The 17,821-nt window shown below is 56.8% G+C and overlaps 1 protein-coding gene across 1 annotated transcript; it reads left to right on the top strand.

The window, feature by feature from the left end:
* The first annotated feature begins 636 nt into the window (after positions 1-636).
* On the top strand, positions 637-15,948 carry MMP25 (matrix metallopeptidase 25). The gene is made up of 12 exons (XM_003269197.4): positions 637-662; positions 2,731-3,802; positions 3,929-4,021; positions 4,421-4,553; positions 7,011-7,146; positions 7,256-7,548; positions 12,261-12,437; positions 12,538-12,622; positions 12,759-12,841; positions 13,411-13,563; positions 13,642-13,899; positions 14,057-15,948. Exons 1-12 carry the CDS (start codon positions 637-639, stop codon positions 14,326-14,328), a joined length of 2,781 nt encoding a protein of 926 aa, XP_003269245.2. The 3' UTR covers positions 14,329-15,948.
* The last annotated feature ends 1,873 nt before the right edge of the window (positions 15,949-17,821 follow it).

The raw sequence follows: 17,821 nt of genomic DNA, 5'->3' as shown, positions 1-17,821 counted from the left end.
GGGCCGTGGTGACTGTAGATGCTCCTTGGTGTTCTGTGCCTTGTGGCCACATCAGTCCAGTCGCTGCCTCTGCTTTCACATGACCTGCCCCTCTAGGTCTTCTCAGTCCGTGACTGAAATTTCTGTCTTTTATAAAGATGCCAGCCATTGAATTTAGGGCCCACCCTAAATCTAGGATGATCTCATCTTGAGATCTTTAGCTTATGTCTGCAAAGACCCATTTTTCTTTTTTCTTTTCTTTCTTTGAGACAGAGTCTCTCTCTGTCACCCAGGCTGGAGGGCAGTGGCACGATCTCAGCTCACAGTAACCTCTGCCTCCCGGGGTCAAGCAATTCTCCTGCCTCAGCTTCCCGAGTAGCCGGGACCACAGGTGCCAGCCACCACGCCCAGCTAATTTTTGTATTTTTAGTACAGACGGGGTTTCACCATGTTTGCCAGACTGGTCTCGATCTCCTGACCTGGTGATCTGCCCGCCTCGGCCTCCCAAAGTGCTGGGATTACAGGCGTGAGCCACTGCGCCCGGCCAGCTTATGTATTTTTAAGACAGGGTCTCACTATATTGTCCAGGCTGGTCTCGAACGCCTGGGCTCAAGTGATCTGCCTGTGTCGGCCTCCCAAAGTGCTGGGATTACCGGCATGAACCACCGCGCGTGGCCTGAAGCGTAGGCTTTAATTTATACTAGGTAATAAAGTGCCTGACTCCCTTTTTTGATGTTTTACAGCTGACAGCTTTAAAGCCCCGTGCCTACCTCTTCTCCTTGTGCCCACATCTGGGCAAGCTGATCTGAAGGCCCTGGTGCCCTCTCCCTCACTCTATACAGAAATTTAAATTAGGAAAGTCCTGGCTGGTTGGAAGGGACCCTCATCCCACTTTATCCCCTAACCACAATAAAAGCCCCTCCTTGAATTACTTGAACCCGGGAGGCAGAGGTTGCAGTGAGCCCAGATCGTGCCACTGCACTCCAGCCTGGGCGACAGAGTGAGACCCCATTAAACACACACACACACACACACACCACCACCACCACCAACAACAACAAAACCCTCCTTGCTCTCTTAAACCACTTTCAGAGCTGCCTGGGAGCCCACTCTGCTCTCCCAGAAAGTCTCATCGTTGAGTAATCAAACTCTTATTCTCTTGGTGTGTTCGTCGCCTTATTGATCTCTAATATGAACCAAATTTGGGACATAGGGTAAATCACAAAACATGCTTCTATCTGCAGAGGGTAAATTTCTTTTTATTTATTTATTTTATTTCTATATGAACAAATGCTGCCTCTCCTGCAGAGCATCAATTTCTTTCTTTCCGTTTTTGGTAGAAATGTGGTCTCAGTATGTCGCCCAGGCTGGGTCTCCCTCAAATTCCAGGCCTCAAAGGATCCTCCTGCCTTGGCCTCCCAAAGTGCTGGGATTACAGGTGTGAGTCACCACACACCTGGCTAGAGCATGAATTTCATCTGGGCCACACCTGGCCAATACTTGGCATTGTCAGACTTTGAAATTTTGCCAATCTGATGACAAACATGGGATCTGTTATGGAATAAATTGTGCCCTGTCAACATTCCTATGTTGAACCGGGGATGGTGGCTCACACCTGTAATCCTAGCACTTTGGGAGCCTGAGGCGGGAGAAACGGTTGAGCCTAGGAGTTCAAGAAAGCCCTGAGCAACACAGGGAGGCCCCGTCTCTACCAAAAAAAAAAAAAGAAAAAAGATAGGCATGGTGGCTTGGGCCAGTAGTCCCAGCTACTTGGGAGGCTGAGACAGGAGGATTGCTTGAGCCTAGGAGTTGCAGGCTGCAGTGAGCTATGATCATGCTACTGCACCCCAGCCTGGGAGACAGAGCGAGACCCTGGCTCAAAACAAACAAACAAAAAAGCCAAAACCAACCAAACAAACAAAAAAAAACAAACCAGAGACAGAAGAATTTGTATGTTAAAGCCCTAATCCCCAGTACCTCAGAATGTGATTGTAGTTGGAGATAGAGCTGATAAAAAAGTGATTAAGTTAAAATGAGGCTTTTAGGGTGGCCCCGATGATTGACTTCTTACAAGAGGTCAATGGCCGGGCGCGGTGGCTCACGCCTGTAATCCCAGCACTTTGGGAGACCGAGGCGGGCAGATCACAAGGTCAGGAGATCAAGACCATCCTGGCTAACACGGTGAAACCCCGTCTCTACTAAAATACAAAAAAATTAGCCGGGCGCGGTGGCAGGCGCCTGTAGTCCCAGCTACTCGGTAGGCTGAGGCAGGAGAATGGCGTGAACCCGGGAGGCGGAGTTTGCAGTGAGCCGAGATCGCGCCACTGCACTCCAGCCTGGGCGACAGAGCAAGACTCCGTCTCAAGAAAAAAAAAAAAAAAAAAAAAAAAAAGAGAACGAGACATCTGGGGTGTGCAGGCGCAGGGGGACGACCGTGTGGGGAAACAGCAAGAGGACGCCCATCTGTCTGCCCAGGAGGAGGCATCAGGAGAAACTAGCCCCTCAGGCACCTTGATCTTGGCCTTCCAGTTTCCAGAACTGTGAGAACGTAAACTTCTGGCTGAGCCTCCGAGTCCTTGGCGTTTTGTTCTGGCGGCCCCGGCGAGCGGGCGCGGGATCGCAGTGTTTGCCTTTGCATCTCCAGCTCCGCCTCCTGCTGGCTGTTGATTTTGTGAACAGCCCCGGCGGCTGCCCCTCAGCTGCACGGAGACTGAGCAGTTTAGCTCACACTCGCCCAGCCGCCCTCCCCAGGAAGCCTCCCGCCCGCTTCCTCCAGTTCCTTCCCCACCTGTCCGGCCTCCTAGCCCGGTGCTCTCGGCGCGGGAGGGGGCAGCTCGCAGACCCCCAGGTCTCGGCTTCCCGGAACTCCCCCGCCCACTCACTCCCCTGTCCCCGGCTACCGGCACTGGCAGGCGCTGTGGCTTCCGCGCAGTGGTTGCTGCATTTAAATGTCTGGCACCTAGGGAGAAGGGCGCAGTCGCGGAGCAGCCCCTGCTCCCGGCATCTAGAGGGGCCCAAACCCCCGCGTGCCCACGCCGAGCCCCGCGCGCAGCCCACGTGGACTGAGGGAGTGAGTATCGGCCCACGGGCAGCTGCAACCGCGCACAGCTGGAGCTGGCGGGGCGGAGGGCCGGCCGGGACCCCGCGGGGAAGGAGGCTTCCTTCCCAGCCTCCTGCTGCCCGGAAATCCCCCCGGCTCTCAGACAACACGCAGCACGGGGTCCTGGGGGGAAGGAGCGGGGCGGGATACAGGGATGGGGAGGGCTGGCTGAGCCGGAGGCCCGGGCCACCCTCCCCCAGGCCGCGCGGCTTCAAGAAAGCAGAAGCGAGCCCTGCCCCGGGGAGTCCCACAGGAGCCGGGATCTGGGAAGAGAAACTTGCGGACGAGGGAGTTGGAGCTGTGGACCCCCGGCCCCCGCCCGGGCGTCCTGCGACGGAGGAGGGTCTCTGGGTCGGACAGGGGCCACCTCTTGGCCCGCCCCTTGTCGCTGGACGTCCGAAGATTGGGCCATTTCCCTTGCCGCGCCCTTACCGCTTATCGGGGTGCGCCCGGCCCGGCCCGGCCCGCCCCACCCAGCCCTCCGCTCGCGCCCGGAGAGGAGGGGCCGCTGGTGCAGCGCCCCGGGACCCCGAGAGGCCGCCGCGGCACATCCGGACCTCCGCCGCTCTCGCGCCCTCTCAACTATCCTGGGATTCCCGGGCCCACCCGACCCAGCGGCGCGACCCTGGCCCTCCGGGACCCTCCGCTGACTCCACCGCGCACTTCCCGGGACTCCCAGACACATCCCAGCCCTCCAGCCCATCCCTCCCTACTCGGTGCCGGGTGCCCCCGGCCCTCTCCAGGCCCGGATCTCCTCCCCCAGGTCCCCGGGGCGGCCCCAGCCAGGCCCCCTTCGAACCCCGCCGGCGGCCCGGGCTGGGGCGCACCATGCGGCTGCGGGTGCTGCGGCTGCGGCTCCGGCTTTTGGCGCTGCTGCTCCTGCTGCTGCCACCGCCCGCGCGCGCCCCGAAGCCCTCGGCGCAGGATGTGAGCCTGGGCGTGGTGAGCGCGGGGTCCGCAGGCTCCTGGAGTCTGCAGGGAGGTTGGGAGAGGGAAGCCAGGCCCGGACTCCTGGGTCCGGAGGAGGCAGGGGCCAGATTCCAGTATCCAAAGAGTGACTGAGGATGGGGTCTGTGCTCCCGGCTTCTTGGGTCTGTCGGGAGGTTTGGGGCTAGGATTTGGAGCTCTGGAAAGGAGCTGAGGTGCGGAGCTGAAGTCCAGACAAGACTGGCAAACCCGGGACTGAAGCGGGGACCTCCGGAGGGGGAGCAGGCAGGCATCCGGGGCTGGGGCCCTGGGCTCTGGTTGCCTGGGAGGGGCAAGGCTACCAGGATGGTGGTGGGCAGGGAGAGGCCATACTTTTCACCCAGCCCGCTTCACCTATCCCCTCCGATGCCCTAGGACTGGCTGACTCGCTATGGTTACCTGCCGCCACCCCACCCTGCCCAGGCCCAGCTGCAGAGCCCTGAGAAGTTGCGCGATGCCATCAAGGTCATGCAGAGGTTCGCGGGGCTGCCGGAGACCGGCCGCATGGGTAGGTGGCCCCCACCCCTCCCCAGCCCTGCCTCTGCACCCAGGCTGACCACCGCCCAACAGTCTTTAGATCTCAGCGTGCTCCTGGAACACGGAGCTGTGAAGATGCTGATCTCAGGCCCCAACCCCAGAGGGCCTCAGGCATTCATCTCTCCATAAGCATTTATCAAGAACCTGGTGGCTCATGCCTGTAATCCCAGAGCTTTGGGAGGTGGAGACTCAAGGAGTGCTTGAGGCCAGGAGTTTGAGTCCAGCTTCGCCAAAAAAGTGAGACCCCCCCCAACTCTCCAAGGATTTTTTTTTTTTTTTTTTGAGACAGAGTTTTGCTCTTGTTGCCCAGGCTGGAGTACAATGGTACCATCTCGGCTCACCACAACCTCCGCTTCCCAGGTTCAAGTGGGAGGTTCTCCTGCCTCAGCCTCCTGAGTAACTGGGATTACAGGCATGTGCCACCACACCAAGCTAATTTTGTATTTTTAGTAGAGACGGGGTTTCTCCATGTTGGTCAGGCTGGTCTCGAACTCCCGGCCTCAGGTGACCCGCCCGCCTTGGCCTCCCAAAGTGCTGGGATTACAGGTGTGAGCCACCGTGCCCAGCCCTCTAAGGATTTTTTTAAACTTAGCTGAGTGTAGCGGCATAGGCCTGTGGTCCCAGCCACTCAGAACACTGAGGTGGGAAAATTGCTTAAGCCCAGCAGTTCAAGGCTGCAGTGAGCTATGATTCCACCACTGCACTCCAACCTGGGCAACAGATGGAGACCCAGTCTCTAACCAGATATACTTTGAGCATCTCTTAGATGCCACGCCCTTTCAGCTCCCATGGTATAGTGATCAATAAAGTAGGTAAGGTTCCTGCTCTCATGGAGCTAATTTTCTCTAGCGAGAGAGACAGATCAAGAACATAAATATGCAAGATAATTTCAGAAAGCGGTGAGTGTTTGGAAAAAAATAAAATGTTACTGGCATTGAGGGGCTGGTCTGGTTAGGGCAGGTCCCTCTGAAAAGTGTCATATGAGCTGAGACCACAAAGAGGAGGAACCAGCCATGGGAAGATGTGGAAGAAGAGTGTCCCTGGCAAGTGCAAAGACCCCACGGCACGCACAAGCTTGTGTGCCTGGAGCGAAAGGAGCATTGAAGAGCTCTGGCGAGAGGCCTCAGCCAAGGGCCCTGAAAGGTGATTGGGGTTGATTCGCAACCACCCAAGTGTTCTCAGAAGGGAAGCAGCTCAGAACTCGGTATGAGTCGCAATTTTTTTTTTTTTTTTTTTTTTTTAGACAGAGTGTCACTCCGTCGCCCAGGATGGAGTACAGTGGCGCAATCTCAGCTCATTGCAATCTCTGCCTCCCGGGTTCAAGCGATTCTGTGCCTCAGCCTCCTGAGTAGCTGGGACTACAGGCACCCGCCACCATGCCCAGCTAATTTTTTTGTATGTTTAGTAGAGACAGGGTTTTGCCATGTTGGCCAAGCAGGTCTTGAACTCTTAGCCTCAAGCGGTCAGCCCACCTTGGCCTCCCACAGTGCTGGGATTACAGGCATGAGCCACTGTGCCCGGCCTTGACTTGCAGTTTTAAGCTTCCTCTGGGTCCCGATGGAGAATGGAAGGCAGGAGCCCTGAGACCAGGCAGAAGGCGGCTGCAGAGTCCACGTGAGGGACGGTGGCAGGAGGATGGGTGGCGTATGTGGCCAGGAATAGTTGGATTCGGGGTGTATATTTTGGAGGCAGGGCCGAGGAACTCTTCTGTGGGGTTAAGTGGGCAGGAAGAGGGAATTTGAAGGATCTGGCTCGCTACAAGGAAAGGTAGGCCCTGTCTCTGTCCTGGTGACTCATGAACAGCCTAGAACAGTGTCTGGCATCTATATGTCCTTCCTCACTATTTGCCGCCTCAACAAATGAGGCACAGTTTGACCTTAATTTGGAGATGATGCTACTGGGGATGGAGCCCGGCTGGGAAAGGGGACCCCGGAGAGACCTAACCCGGGAGGGGGTGGCTTGCCAAAGGAGGCCAGAGACCCAGCCGGCCTGGGCACTTTGGACTTCATCTGGGTTTGAGGACAACTTGGCAGTGATGGTGTGAGGCCTGCACAGCTCCCAGGGGGTTCCAGCCTCAAAGGGTCCTCACTGCATACCCAGGGCTCCTTTCTCCAGGGTCCGCCCACCAGGGCCCAGGGAAGCTGGACGCAAAATCCTGGCCTGAGCCTCTGAGCACCACCTGCATGCAGCCAGTTTGTCCCAGGCCAGGTGACGCCACTCCAAAGGGCAGTAGGTATGGCTTGGTAGGAGCTGGCTTCCTGAGACAGACGGCCTGGGTTCAAATCTGGGCTGTGGGGCCTTCGAGGGCACATTTCTTAAGCCCTCTGAGCCTCAGTTTTCCCATGTAGAAAGTCTACTGGTGCTATGATTAAGGCAGGCTCTCGTATTGTGGACCCACCCCCGCCCCACCGCCAAATGTCTCCCGCAGACCCAGGGACAGTGGCCACCATGCGTAAGCCCCGCTGCTCCCTGCCTGACGTGCTGGGGGTGGCGGGGCTGGTCAGGCGGCGGCGCCGGTACGCTCTGAGCGGCAGCGTGTGGAAGAAGCGAACCCTGACATGGAGGTAGGTCCTGGGGCCCACCCGCACCCTGGGCCTGCCTGCTGGGCTCCGGCTTTGAATGGCTGCCTGCTCCCTCCACGGCCACCCTTACGCCTCACTCCCCTCTCCCCAGGGTACGTTCCTTCCCGCAGAGCTCCCAGCTGAGCCAGGAGACCGTGCGGGTCCTCCTGAGCTATGCCCTGATGGCCTGGGGCATGGAATCAGGCCTCACATTTCATGAGGTGGATTCCCCCCAGGGCCAGGAGCCCGACATCCTCATCGACTTTGCCCGCGCCTTCCACCAGGACAGCTACCCCTTCGACGGGTTGGGGGGCACCCTAGCCCATGCCTTCTTCCCTGGGGAGCACCCCATCTCCGGGGACACTCACTTTGACGATGAGGAGACCTGGACTTTTGGGTCAAAAGGTAAAATCTCCTCTCTTATGAGAGATCCTCTTGCCAGGTCTGGTCTTAAGAATAAGTTTTCTGTTGTGTGTTTTGTTTTGTTTGAGAAACAAGGTCTCCGTCTGTTGCTCAGGCTAGAGTGTAGTGGTGCAATCATAGGTAACTGCAACCATGAACTTCTGGCTCAAGCAATCCTCCCACCTCAGACTCCCCAGTAGCTGGGATCACTGGTGCACACCACCATACCTGGCTATTTTTTTTTTTTTTTACTTTTTGTAGAAACAGGGTCTCATTATCTTGCTCAGGCTGGAGTGCAGTCGCACGATCACGGCTCACTGCAGTCTTCACCTCCTGGACTCAAGCGATCCTCCCTCCTCAGCCACCACGTAGCCAGGACCACAGATGTGCACCACCACACCTGGCTAGTTTTTTTTCTTTTTTTTTTTTTTTTGAGACAGAGTCTTGCTCTGTCGCCCAGGCTGGACTGCAGTGGTGTGATCTCGGCTCACTGCAAGCCCCGCCTCCGGGTTCATGACATTCTCCTGCCTCAGCCTCCCGAGTAGCTGGGACTACAGGCGCCCACCACCACGCCTGGCTAATTTTTTTGTATTTTTTTTACTAGAGACGGGGTTTCACCGTGTTAGCCAGGATGGTCTCGATCTCCCTGACCTCATGATCCGCCCGCCTCGGCCTCCCAAAGTGCTGGGATTACAGGCGTGAGCCATCGTGCCCGGCCACACCTGGCTAGTTTTAAAACTTTTTGTAGAGATGGGGCTTCACTATGTCGCCAGGGCTGGTCTTGAACTCCTGGGCTCAAGTGATCCTCCCATCTTGGTCTCTCAAGGCGTTGGGATTATAAGCATGAGCCACCACTCCTGGCCAATAATTAGGTTTAAATTATATTTATTGATGGAGGCTCTATCAGCTGGGGGGTCTCCAGAGAAACAAACCCAATAGGATGTGTGTGTGTGTGCATGTGTGTGTGGGATGTGTGTGCGTGTGTATTTGTGTGTGTGGGGTGTGTGTGTGTGTGTGTGCGTGTGTGTAAAGAGATTTATTTTAAGGAAATGGCTCACGGGATTGTAGGGGCTAGCAAGTTGAAAATTTGTACGGCAGGCTGGCAACTCAGGATTTCAGTGACAGTCTGGAGGCAGAATTCCTTCCTCTCCAGGAAACCTTAGCTTTAGCTCTCAAGGCCTTGAACTAATTGGCTGTGCCCCCACCCCACTCCCAGCCACACTATGGAGCATGATCTACTTGACTTAAGGTCAACTGAATGTAGATGTTAATTGCATCTACAAAGCACCTTCACCATAGCATCTAGGCTGGTGTCTCACCAACCAGCTGGGCACGACAGCTGGGCCAAATTGACACACGCAATGAACCATCACAGAGGCCTAGCAGGTGCCTAGCTCCAAGCCAGAGCTGGGGGCTTACAGAGGCGAAAACAAACCTTTACCTGGCAGCTGAGTCAGAAGAGTGACTGGCAATGACAACAACCACGGTGACACAGCTCCACAGAATCCCAGCAGAGGAAGTCCTCAAGCCTGCAAGGGCTCAGAGATGTTGGCCCAAAGCTCTTGGGCAAGGGGAGGCTTCCTAGAAGAGGTGACTTCATTCCCTCAATATATATATGAATATAGGCCGGGCGCGATTGCTTTCACCTGTAATCCCAGCACTTGGGGAGGCACAGGCGGGTGGATCACCTGAGGTCAGGAGTTTGAGACCAGCCTGACCAACGTGTTGACGGTCAGGAACAGAGCTGCAGAGAACCCCAGCATGAAGGGGTAGGTGGCAGGGGAGAAGTACTCAACAGACATGGAGAAAGACTGAGCCCAAAGGTGATCAACAACAAGAGTGAAGGAGGAAGTGGTCAGCCGTGGCTGGGGCAAAAACAAGCCCAGTAAGTTACATTGGCCCGTGTTTGGTCATCCAGGGACAAAGTGACCTTTTTAGTGCCTGTAGACCCAGCGCATTGGGGAAGAATTTAGAACGCAGTGGGGTTAGGTGAGAGAGGAGCAGGGGAAGTGAAGACTGAGTTGAGATCACTGGCTGGAGAACTTGACCGGGAAGGGAGGGCAGAGAGCAGCATGGGGTGAGGGGAGGGAATGGGTCCAACGAGTGTCTTAGGATAAGGGAGTTGTGAGCACTCAACACTGATACAAAAAAGGGATCGGGGATTGATAGACAGATGCATGCATAGAGGCAGGGATGGATGGACGGACAGATGCATGCACAGAGGCAGGGATGGATGGACGGAGAGATGCATGTACAGAGGCAGGGATGGATAGACTGACAGATGCATGCACAGAGGCAGGGATGGATGGACGCACGGATGCATGCATAGAGGCAGGGATGGATGGACGGACAGATGCATGCACAGAGGGAGGGATGGATGGACGGACAGATGCATGCATAGAGGCAGGGATGGATGGACAGACAGATGCATGCACAGAGGCAGGGATGGATGGACGCACGGATGCATGCATAGAGGCAGGGATGGATGGACGGACAGATGCATGCACAGAGGGAGGGATGGATGGGTGGGTAGATTGGAGGGACAGATGATGGTAGGTTGTTCTTGTCCTGGAAGAGGTGATCCAGGCTAAGTCCTCACACTGGGCAGAGCAAGAGGCAGGAGGTGAGCATGGGGAGATACAGCTGTGTGCCCCAGTGCACCGGAAGTTACAGATGACATCGATGTCCTGTCCTGATGAAACAGGAAACACATTTGTCATTTGAGAGTTAGTGGCTGGGGCTGACTGGAAGCTTGAGGGGCTGTGAGCCTGGCATGGGGCTGAGGGGCGCATGCAGGAGCTGCCTGCCAGAGCCTGGGGCAAGGATGATAGGAGGTGCCGGCGCCCCTGTGGACTGCCCTCGGGGAATCTCGTGGGGCTGGGTCTGCACGGTTGTGGTTGCGTAACTTCCCCCAGATGCATGGCGTGACAAGAGTACAGGAAAGGGTGCAGGGCCCGGAAGCCCAGTATGGCCAAGGAGAGACAAGGCAGGGAAGACGGTGAGAGATGAATGATATCGCCCTGATTGAAACACCAAACTTCCCCCAGTTTCTCAGAAAGAGGACTCAGAGCAACAAGAGAACCTACAGTCGACGGGGACATTCATCAGTGCGGATGTGATTTGAGCAAGACCATTGAAGCCCCTGCTGAAAGGCAGGCTGGCAGAGCCAGGGTACCTGGCCACCTACCTTGAAGTGTCTGTGCCTCAGTTTCCTCCTCTGTAAAATGGGCGTAGGAGACAGGTTTGGTGAGAAGTGAATGAAAACGCGTTTGGTACTCCTCTTAGGACTCACATCTCATGCTTAGATGCTCAGCGAGTGGCTTTAGGGACCGAGAGAAATTTGCTTTTCAGTTCACCAGGTCGTTACCTATGAACCTGCCCTGAACAGTACTGACCTTAGTTAGGGATGGCCATGAAACTCATCCGCGTGGGGTAACTGGGGCCTCCCTGTGGTGCTGTGGCGCTGTGTCTCTGCCTTGGTCACTTCAGGCCTCTCAGCAGCCAGAGCAGGAGCTGGCAGGCGGCTCACCGGTTGATGAGGAGCTGGGCTTCAGCCGGGGCTGGCATGTGAATCCTCTGAGTCCTGGCGTTCCTGACTGCCTGAGCTGAACCTGGAGGGAAGAGGCTGCTATGGTGGGAAGAGGCTGGGAGCCAGGCAGGGCGCTGGGGCCAGCAGGCTGTGGTCTGAGAGTGCCTGCTAGAGGAGCTCCGTGTTCCCTAGGAGATAGAGGAAGACCTGGGGTGGGGGTGGTACAGGGTAGGGAGAGGAGGGGCAGAGGCTGTGGACAGGGAGATGGGGGAGGGGGGATGGAGAACTCAAGGGATGTAAGGGTTATGGCTTGAGGAGGGATGGGGGCAGGAATGGGGGAAGGTCTTGGGTCAAGGACGTGGACCTACATCCCCAGCAGATGAGGGTGGCAAGGGGGAGAGAGGTGGGGGTCGCTGACCATAGACTGTAGCTGGGAGGAGGGGATGCTCCCAGGGCTGGGGCTGCCTGCAGAGAATGGCATGTACCTTGTAGGCTCCTGCCCTCACCCCACCGCCCCCTCAAGTTTCTTTTATTTTCTTTTTCTTTTTTTTCTCTTTTTACTTTTTTTGAGACGGGGCCTTGTTCTGTCATCCAGGCTGGAGTGCAGTGACATGGTCATGCGTCACTGCAGCCTCGACCTCCCGGGCTCCAGCAATTCTCCTGCCTCCCTGCCTCAGCCTGGGACCTGAGTAGCTGTGACCACAGGCATGCGCCACCATTCCTGGCCAACTTTTTAATTGTTTTTGTAGAGACGGGGATCTCCTTATATTGTCCATGCCAGTCTTGAACTCCTGGACTCAAGCTGTCCTCCCACCTGGGACTCCAAAAGTGCTGGGTTTACAGGCATGAGCCACCACACCCAGCTCCTCCCCCTCAAACTTCTGTGCACAAAGTGCTCCCTTCCCAGAGGAGGGGCCCCATCTGTGTGTAAGGTGGCCTATTCCTCTGTGTGTTCTCTGGGTCTTTTCAGCCCTGTGGTCCAGTGTCCAGCACAGCCATGCTGACTGGGTGACTGGAGATAGGGATGATGGAAAGTTCGGGGCGGGGGGCTGGGCAGAGGAGGCTGGGGCCACCTCTGGAGGGTGTCCTACTGTTCCTGTTGGCTGCAGCTGCACTTGCAGGGCCTTCCTGTGCCCCCTTTCCCTATGCAGGAGCGGCCTCAGCTCCCGCCCACTTTCTCCTGCAGACAGCGAGGGGACCGACCTATTTGCCGTGGCTGTCCATGAGTTTGGCCACGCCCTGGGCCTGGGCCACTCCTCAGCCCCCAACTCCATTATGAGGCCCTTCTACCAGGGTCCGGTGGGCGACCCTGACAAGTACCGCCTGTCTCAGGATGACCGCGATGGCCTGCAGCAACTCTATGGTAGGGGGAGAGGGACCTGCCGCAAAACCATCATTGCCCCATCCAGTGTCCTCTGCAGCAGGGCTAGGGGACCCATACCTGCCTGACTCTTTCCTCACAGGGAAGGCGCCCCAAACCCCATATGACAAGCCCACAAGGAAACCCCTGGCTCCTCCTCCCCAGCCCCCGGCCTCGCCCACACACAAGTGAGTCCCCCACCAACTCGGTGACCTTGGGTGACCAGCTGCCCAACCTCAGTGTCCTCTGAGATGGGGATGGTGGGGGTCCCTGCCTCGGAGGAAACAAACGCCCCTCTCTGCTCACCTCTCCTTTCCTCCCCAGCCCGTCCTTCCCCATCCCTGATCGATGTGAGGGCAATTTTGATGCCATTGCCAACATCCGAGGGGAAACTTTCTTCTTCAAAGGTGAGTCATTTCACTTGGCCTCATATATGTTGGTTTCCTGCCCACTTCCAGTGACCCACTGGGGCTGTGGGCTTACCCTGGAAGTGGAACTTTTTTTTCTTCTTCGAGACAGAGTCTTGCTTTGTTGCCTGGGCCGCAGTGCAGTGGTGTGATCATGGCTCACTGCAGCCTCAAAATATGGGGCTCAAGCGATCCTCCCACCTCAGCCTCCCTAGTAGCTGGGACCACAGGCACATGCCACCACGCCTTGCTAGTAATTTATTTTATTATTTTGTAGAGATGGAGTCTCACTATATTGCCCAGGCTGGTCTCAAACTCCTGGCTCAAGTGATTCTCCGGTGTCAGGCTCCCAATGTGCTGGCATTACAGGTCTGAGCCACCAGGCACGGCCCTGGCACTTTTAGTGCTAACAAGGGAAAAGTCCCAGGCAGGCCAGGATGGGCTGGTCACCCTAGATCCATTGCGCTCTTGATTTCCGGATGGGACCCCTCCCCACCCAGCCACACACCCTGGGGGAGGAGACCTCCTGCTGTCTCATGCCTTCCTGCGAACCCCTTTGTCCCCTGCAGGCCCCTGGTTCTGGCGCCTCCAGCCCTCCGGACAGCTGGTGTCCCCGCGGCCCGCGCGGCTGCACCGCTTCTGGGAGGGGCTGCCCGCCCAGGTGAGGGTGGTGCAGGCCGCCTATGCTCGGCACCGAGACGGCCGAATCCTCCTCTTCAGCGGTGAGTGGGACCGGCGGCGGGGCGCGCTGGGGCCGGCGCGGGGAGCCCACCCCTGACCTCCCGGCCTCCGCCCTGCAGGGCCCCAGTTCTGGGTGTTCCAGGACCGGCAGCTGGAGGGTGGGGCGCGGCCGCTCACGGAGCTGGGGCTGCCCCCGGGAGAGGAGGTGGACGCCGTGTTCTCGTGGCCACAGAACGGGAAGACCTACCTGGTCCGCGGCCGGCAGTACTGGCGCTACGACGAGGCAGCGGCGCGCCCGGACCCCGGCTACCCTCGCGACCTGAGCCTCTGGGAAGGCGCGCCCCCCTCCCCCGACGATGTCACCGTCAGCAACGCAGGTGGGGAGCGCGGTGACCTGCGGGTTACTGGGCCTGGGGGTGGGGAGAGGGATGTGGGGAATGGGGACATGGAGGCCACCCTGCGGGGATGGGGGTCCTTGGGCAGCACGGAGGGGCGGGGCGGGGCGCGACCTGGACTCAAGCTCTGCTCCCCCAGGTGACACCTACTTCTTCAAGGGCGCCCACTACTGGCGCTTCCCCAAGAACAGCATCAAGACCGAGCCGGACGCCCCCCAGCCCATGGGGCCCAACTGGCTGGACTGCCCCGCCCCAAGCTCTGGTCCCCGCGCCCCCAGGCCCCCGAAAGCGACCCTCGGGTCCGAAACCTGCGATTGTCAGTGCGAGCTCAACCAGGCCGCAGGACGGCGGCCTGCTCCCCTCCCGCTGCTCCTCTTACCCCTGCTGGTGGGGAGTGTAGCCTCCCGCTGATGGGAGGAGCCATCCAGACGGAACAGCGCCCTCCACGGCCGAGTCCCCCGCCGCTGGACCTGGTCGGGGGTTGTGAGGCGCTGCGGAGGCCCCTTGTCTGTTCCCACGGACGGGGGCTTGGGCGCGGACTAAGCGGGGTGGATCTCCCGCGCAGGGGCGGCGGCGGCGGCGGGGACTGGTCGCCCGGCGCTGGGCTCAGTCTCCGCGGGGTCTCCCGCTCCCGGCGCTGCCACCGGAACCCGCCGCCAGGGGAGCGCACGCGCGCTGGGACCACGTGTCGGTCGCCGCCCCACGTCGTTCCCTCGCGGCGGCCGCCAGGGGGCGATGGGACCCTGCCTCCCGAGCCCGGGGAGGGGCGGGGAGGACAAGGGGCGGGCCTGCGGCGGGCCGCCGGCTGCGCCTCCAGGACTGTCCTTTTCCGGGAAGAGCCAGCTTTTCTCGGAACGCAGTCCTGGGACTCTCCGCAGTGCCGGGACTCTCCGCAGTCCCGCCCCGCCTGGCCACTGCGCCTGGCGTTCCTGGGTCGTTAGAGGACAGGCCTGACTGCGAAGCTGTGCCTTGCCCCTCTCCCACCCGCGGTTTCTCACCCCGTTCTGCTCCCACGACGCCCCTCTACAGTCATTGCCACATTGGTGGGGACCTGGGACCCAGACCGGGAACCAGTCCAGATATCACCCCTGAGGACCCGTGCGCCACATCCTAGGTGGTGGAATCAGTGGCTGGAGGGACGACCCTTGCTCTCCAGACTGTTAACCTTTTCCGTTCCTCCCCCGGCACCCGCCCCTCCTCCCCAGTCACCCAGCTTGGGCGCCTCCATGCGCCCAGAACTGCCTTCCATTCAATGGGGAACCGTTCTATCCCCAAGAACCACTTCCCTGCTTGCACCCTGGAGAGAACAGCTTGACTCCCATCAACTCAACGCTGGTGGAAAGACAGGGACCGAACCCTAGCTCAGGCCTGGTCATTGCCTCCTCAGCACTCTCTCCTGGGAGGCCCTAGTTCTCGAGTGAGGGGTGGATGGAACGTGGGGGCACCTGATTCACCCTGTCTCCACTCCCCACAGTTTTAGGATCTAAATGATTGCCTCTGGAACTATTCTTCTAGACACAACAGAATCACTGGGAAATTTGAGTTTGCAGATCCCACACCTCACCCTGAATCCTCACTCAGGGTGGGGCCAGGAATCTGCACTTTAACTAGTTGCGGGGATTGTGGAGGCAGTAGCTGGCTGTCTTGTGGCATTTCTGTGGCTCTGCAGTGTTCCCCCACCCCAGGACAAACATCTTGAGGCCACAATGACGACCTGACCCCCATGGGTAGAGTCACTTAGGGGCCACTTCCTAAGTTGCTGTCCAGCCTCAGTGACCCCCTAGTGCTTCCTGGAGCTGAGGCTGTGGGCAGCTGTCCCAGCGACCAGGGAAGGAATTCCCCCAATTTCTCATACAAACAGATCAGCATGAGGACAGAAGGCAGGAGACTTTGGTCAGTTACCTGGGAATTCTGGGCTGCCAGGAAACGATTTGGGCCTCTGTCAGTTTCTTTTCCATGTATGAGGAGGGGGAAATTTGTATATTAGAAACTTATTCATCCCACTCAGGACAATAAAAATGAATGGACAAACAGCCCTTCCATTCTTCTGAGCATTGATGGACCTGGGGAGAAGTGTGCTGGCAGGAACTGGACCGACCTGAGTCTCCCTGCTTTGCAGAACAAGGAATCCAGGGTTGATGGGGAATCTAAGAAGGAAGAGTCGGCCTGGGCATGGTGGCTCACGCCTTAATCCCGGCATTTTGGGAGGCCCAGGCAGGCGGATCACTTGAGGTCAGGAGTTCGAGACCAGCCTGGCCAACATGGTGAAATCCCATCTCCACTAAAAATAGAAAAAAAATTAGCCAGGCATGGTGGTACATGTCTGTAATCTCAGCTACTAAGGAGGCGGGACAGGATAATCACTTGAACCCGGGAGAGGGGGGTTGCAGTGAGCTAAGATCTCACGATTGCACTCCAGCCTGGGCAACAGAGCGAGACTCTGTCTCAAAAAATAAATAAATAAATAAAAATAAGAAAGAAGAGTGGGAGGACGAAGCAGAGAGGAACCCAAAAGTTGGTTATGGGGCACCCGGAGGACGGACGGCCACTGTGGAATTGAGACTGCCTCATGGCTCCATGTAGACTTCCAGAGCCTTCAAAATTTTATGACTGCTACACAAAAATGTCATGTCAAAGCGATTATTTTTATTTTTTAAATGGTATTGTTTAAAAATGGTATGGGCTTATAATCAAAATTTAAAACTTTTGTGCTTTGAAGGACATCATCCAGAAAGTTGGAAAGAGGCTGGGCACAGTGGCTCATGCTTATAATCCGAACAGTTTGGGAGGCCAAAGTGGGAGGATGGCTTGATCCCAGGATTTCAAGACCAGCCTGGGCAACATAGTGAGACCTTGTCTCTACAAAATAATAAAAAAATTAGCCGGGCATGGTGGCAACACGCGTCTGTATTCCCAGCTACTTGGAAGGCTAAGAGGAGAGAATCACTTGAAGCCGGAAAGTCTTGGCAACAATGAGCCGTGATCACACCACTGCACTCCACCCTGGGCAACAGATGTGTATCAAAAAAATAAAAATAAAAATAAAACTGGCTGGGCGCAGTGGCTCATGCCCGTAATCCCAGCATTTCGGGAGGCTGATGCAGGCGTTTGAGAGGCAGGTGTCACTTGAGGTGGATAGTTTTAGACCAACTGGCCAACATGGTGAAACCCCATCTCTACTAAAAATACAAAAATTAGCCAGGCGTGGTAACGCATGCCTGTAATCCTAGCTACTTGGGAGGCTGAGGCAGGAAAATCGCTTGAACCCGGGAGTCGGAGGTTGCAGTGAGCCAAGATCGTGCCATGGCACACCAGTCTGGGAGACCAAGCGAGATTGTATCAAAAACAAACAAACAAACAAAACCACAAAAATTGTCACATGATACCATTTCAGCCGACTAAGATGGCTAGAATTAAAAAGACACAGAGCATAACAAATGTATCTGGGGATGTGGAGAAACAGGAACCCCCGGACACTGCTGCTGGGAATGTAAAATGACAGACATTTTGAAAAATAGTCCGGCTGTTCCTCAAAAGGATAAAAACACATTTACCATGTAAACCAGCTATTCTTCTCCTTCATACATACCCAAGAGAAATGAAAACATAAGTCCACACAGAAACTTGTGTGTGAATGTTCACAGCAGCGTTACTCAGAATAGCTAAAAAGTGGAAAGAACCCAAATGTCCTTCGAGGGGTGAATGGAGAAACCAAATGTGGTCTATCCACACAGTAGAATATTATGCAGCCAGAAAAAGGAATGAAGGACTGATCCATGTTATAACACAGATGAACCTCAAGAACAGCATGCTCAGTGAAAGAAGTTAGACACAGAAGATCACCTAGTGTATAATTCTACTTATAAGAAATGTCTAGGAGAGATGCATCCATTGAGACAGAAAG

The sequence above is a fragment of the Nomascus leucogenys genome, chromosome 18 (genome assembly GCF_006542625.1).
Source record: "Nomascus leucogenys isolate Asia chromosome 18, Asia_NLE_v1, whole genome shotgun sequence".
Classification (NCBI taxonomy): domain Eukaryota; kingdom Metazoa; phylum Chordata; class Mammalia; order Primates; family Hylobatidae; genus Nomascus; species Nomascus leucogenys.
This window is presented reverse-complemented; position numbering and strand designations above follow the sequence as displayed.

Excerpts from the sequence above, each read along its gene's own strand:
- MMP25 (XM_003269197.4), top strand. The coding sequence starts at position 637 with ATGAACCACCGCGCGTGGCCTGAAGC. Across the intron at positions 663-2,730 it reads CACCGCGCGTGGCCTGAAGC|GAAGCCTCCCGCCCGCTTCC; the intron begins GTAGGCTTTAAT and ends CGCCCTCCCCAG. Across the intron at positions 4,022-4,420 it reads AGGATGTGAGCCTGGGCGTG|GACTGGCTGACTCGCTATGG; the intron begins GTGAGCGCGGGG and ends CCGATGCCCTAG.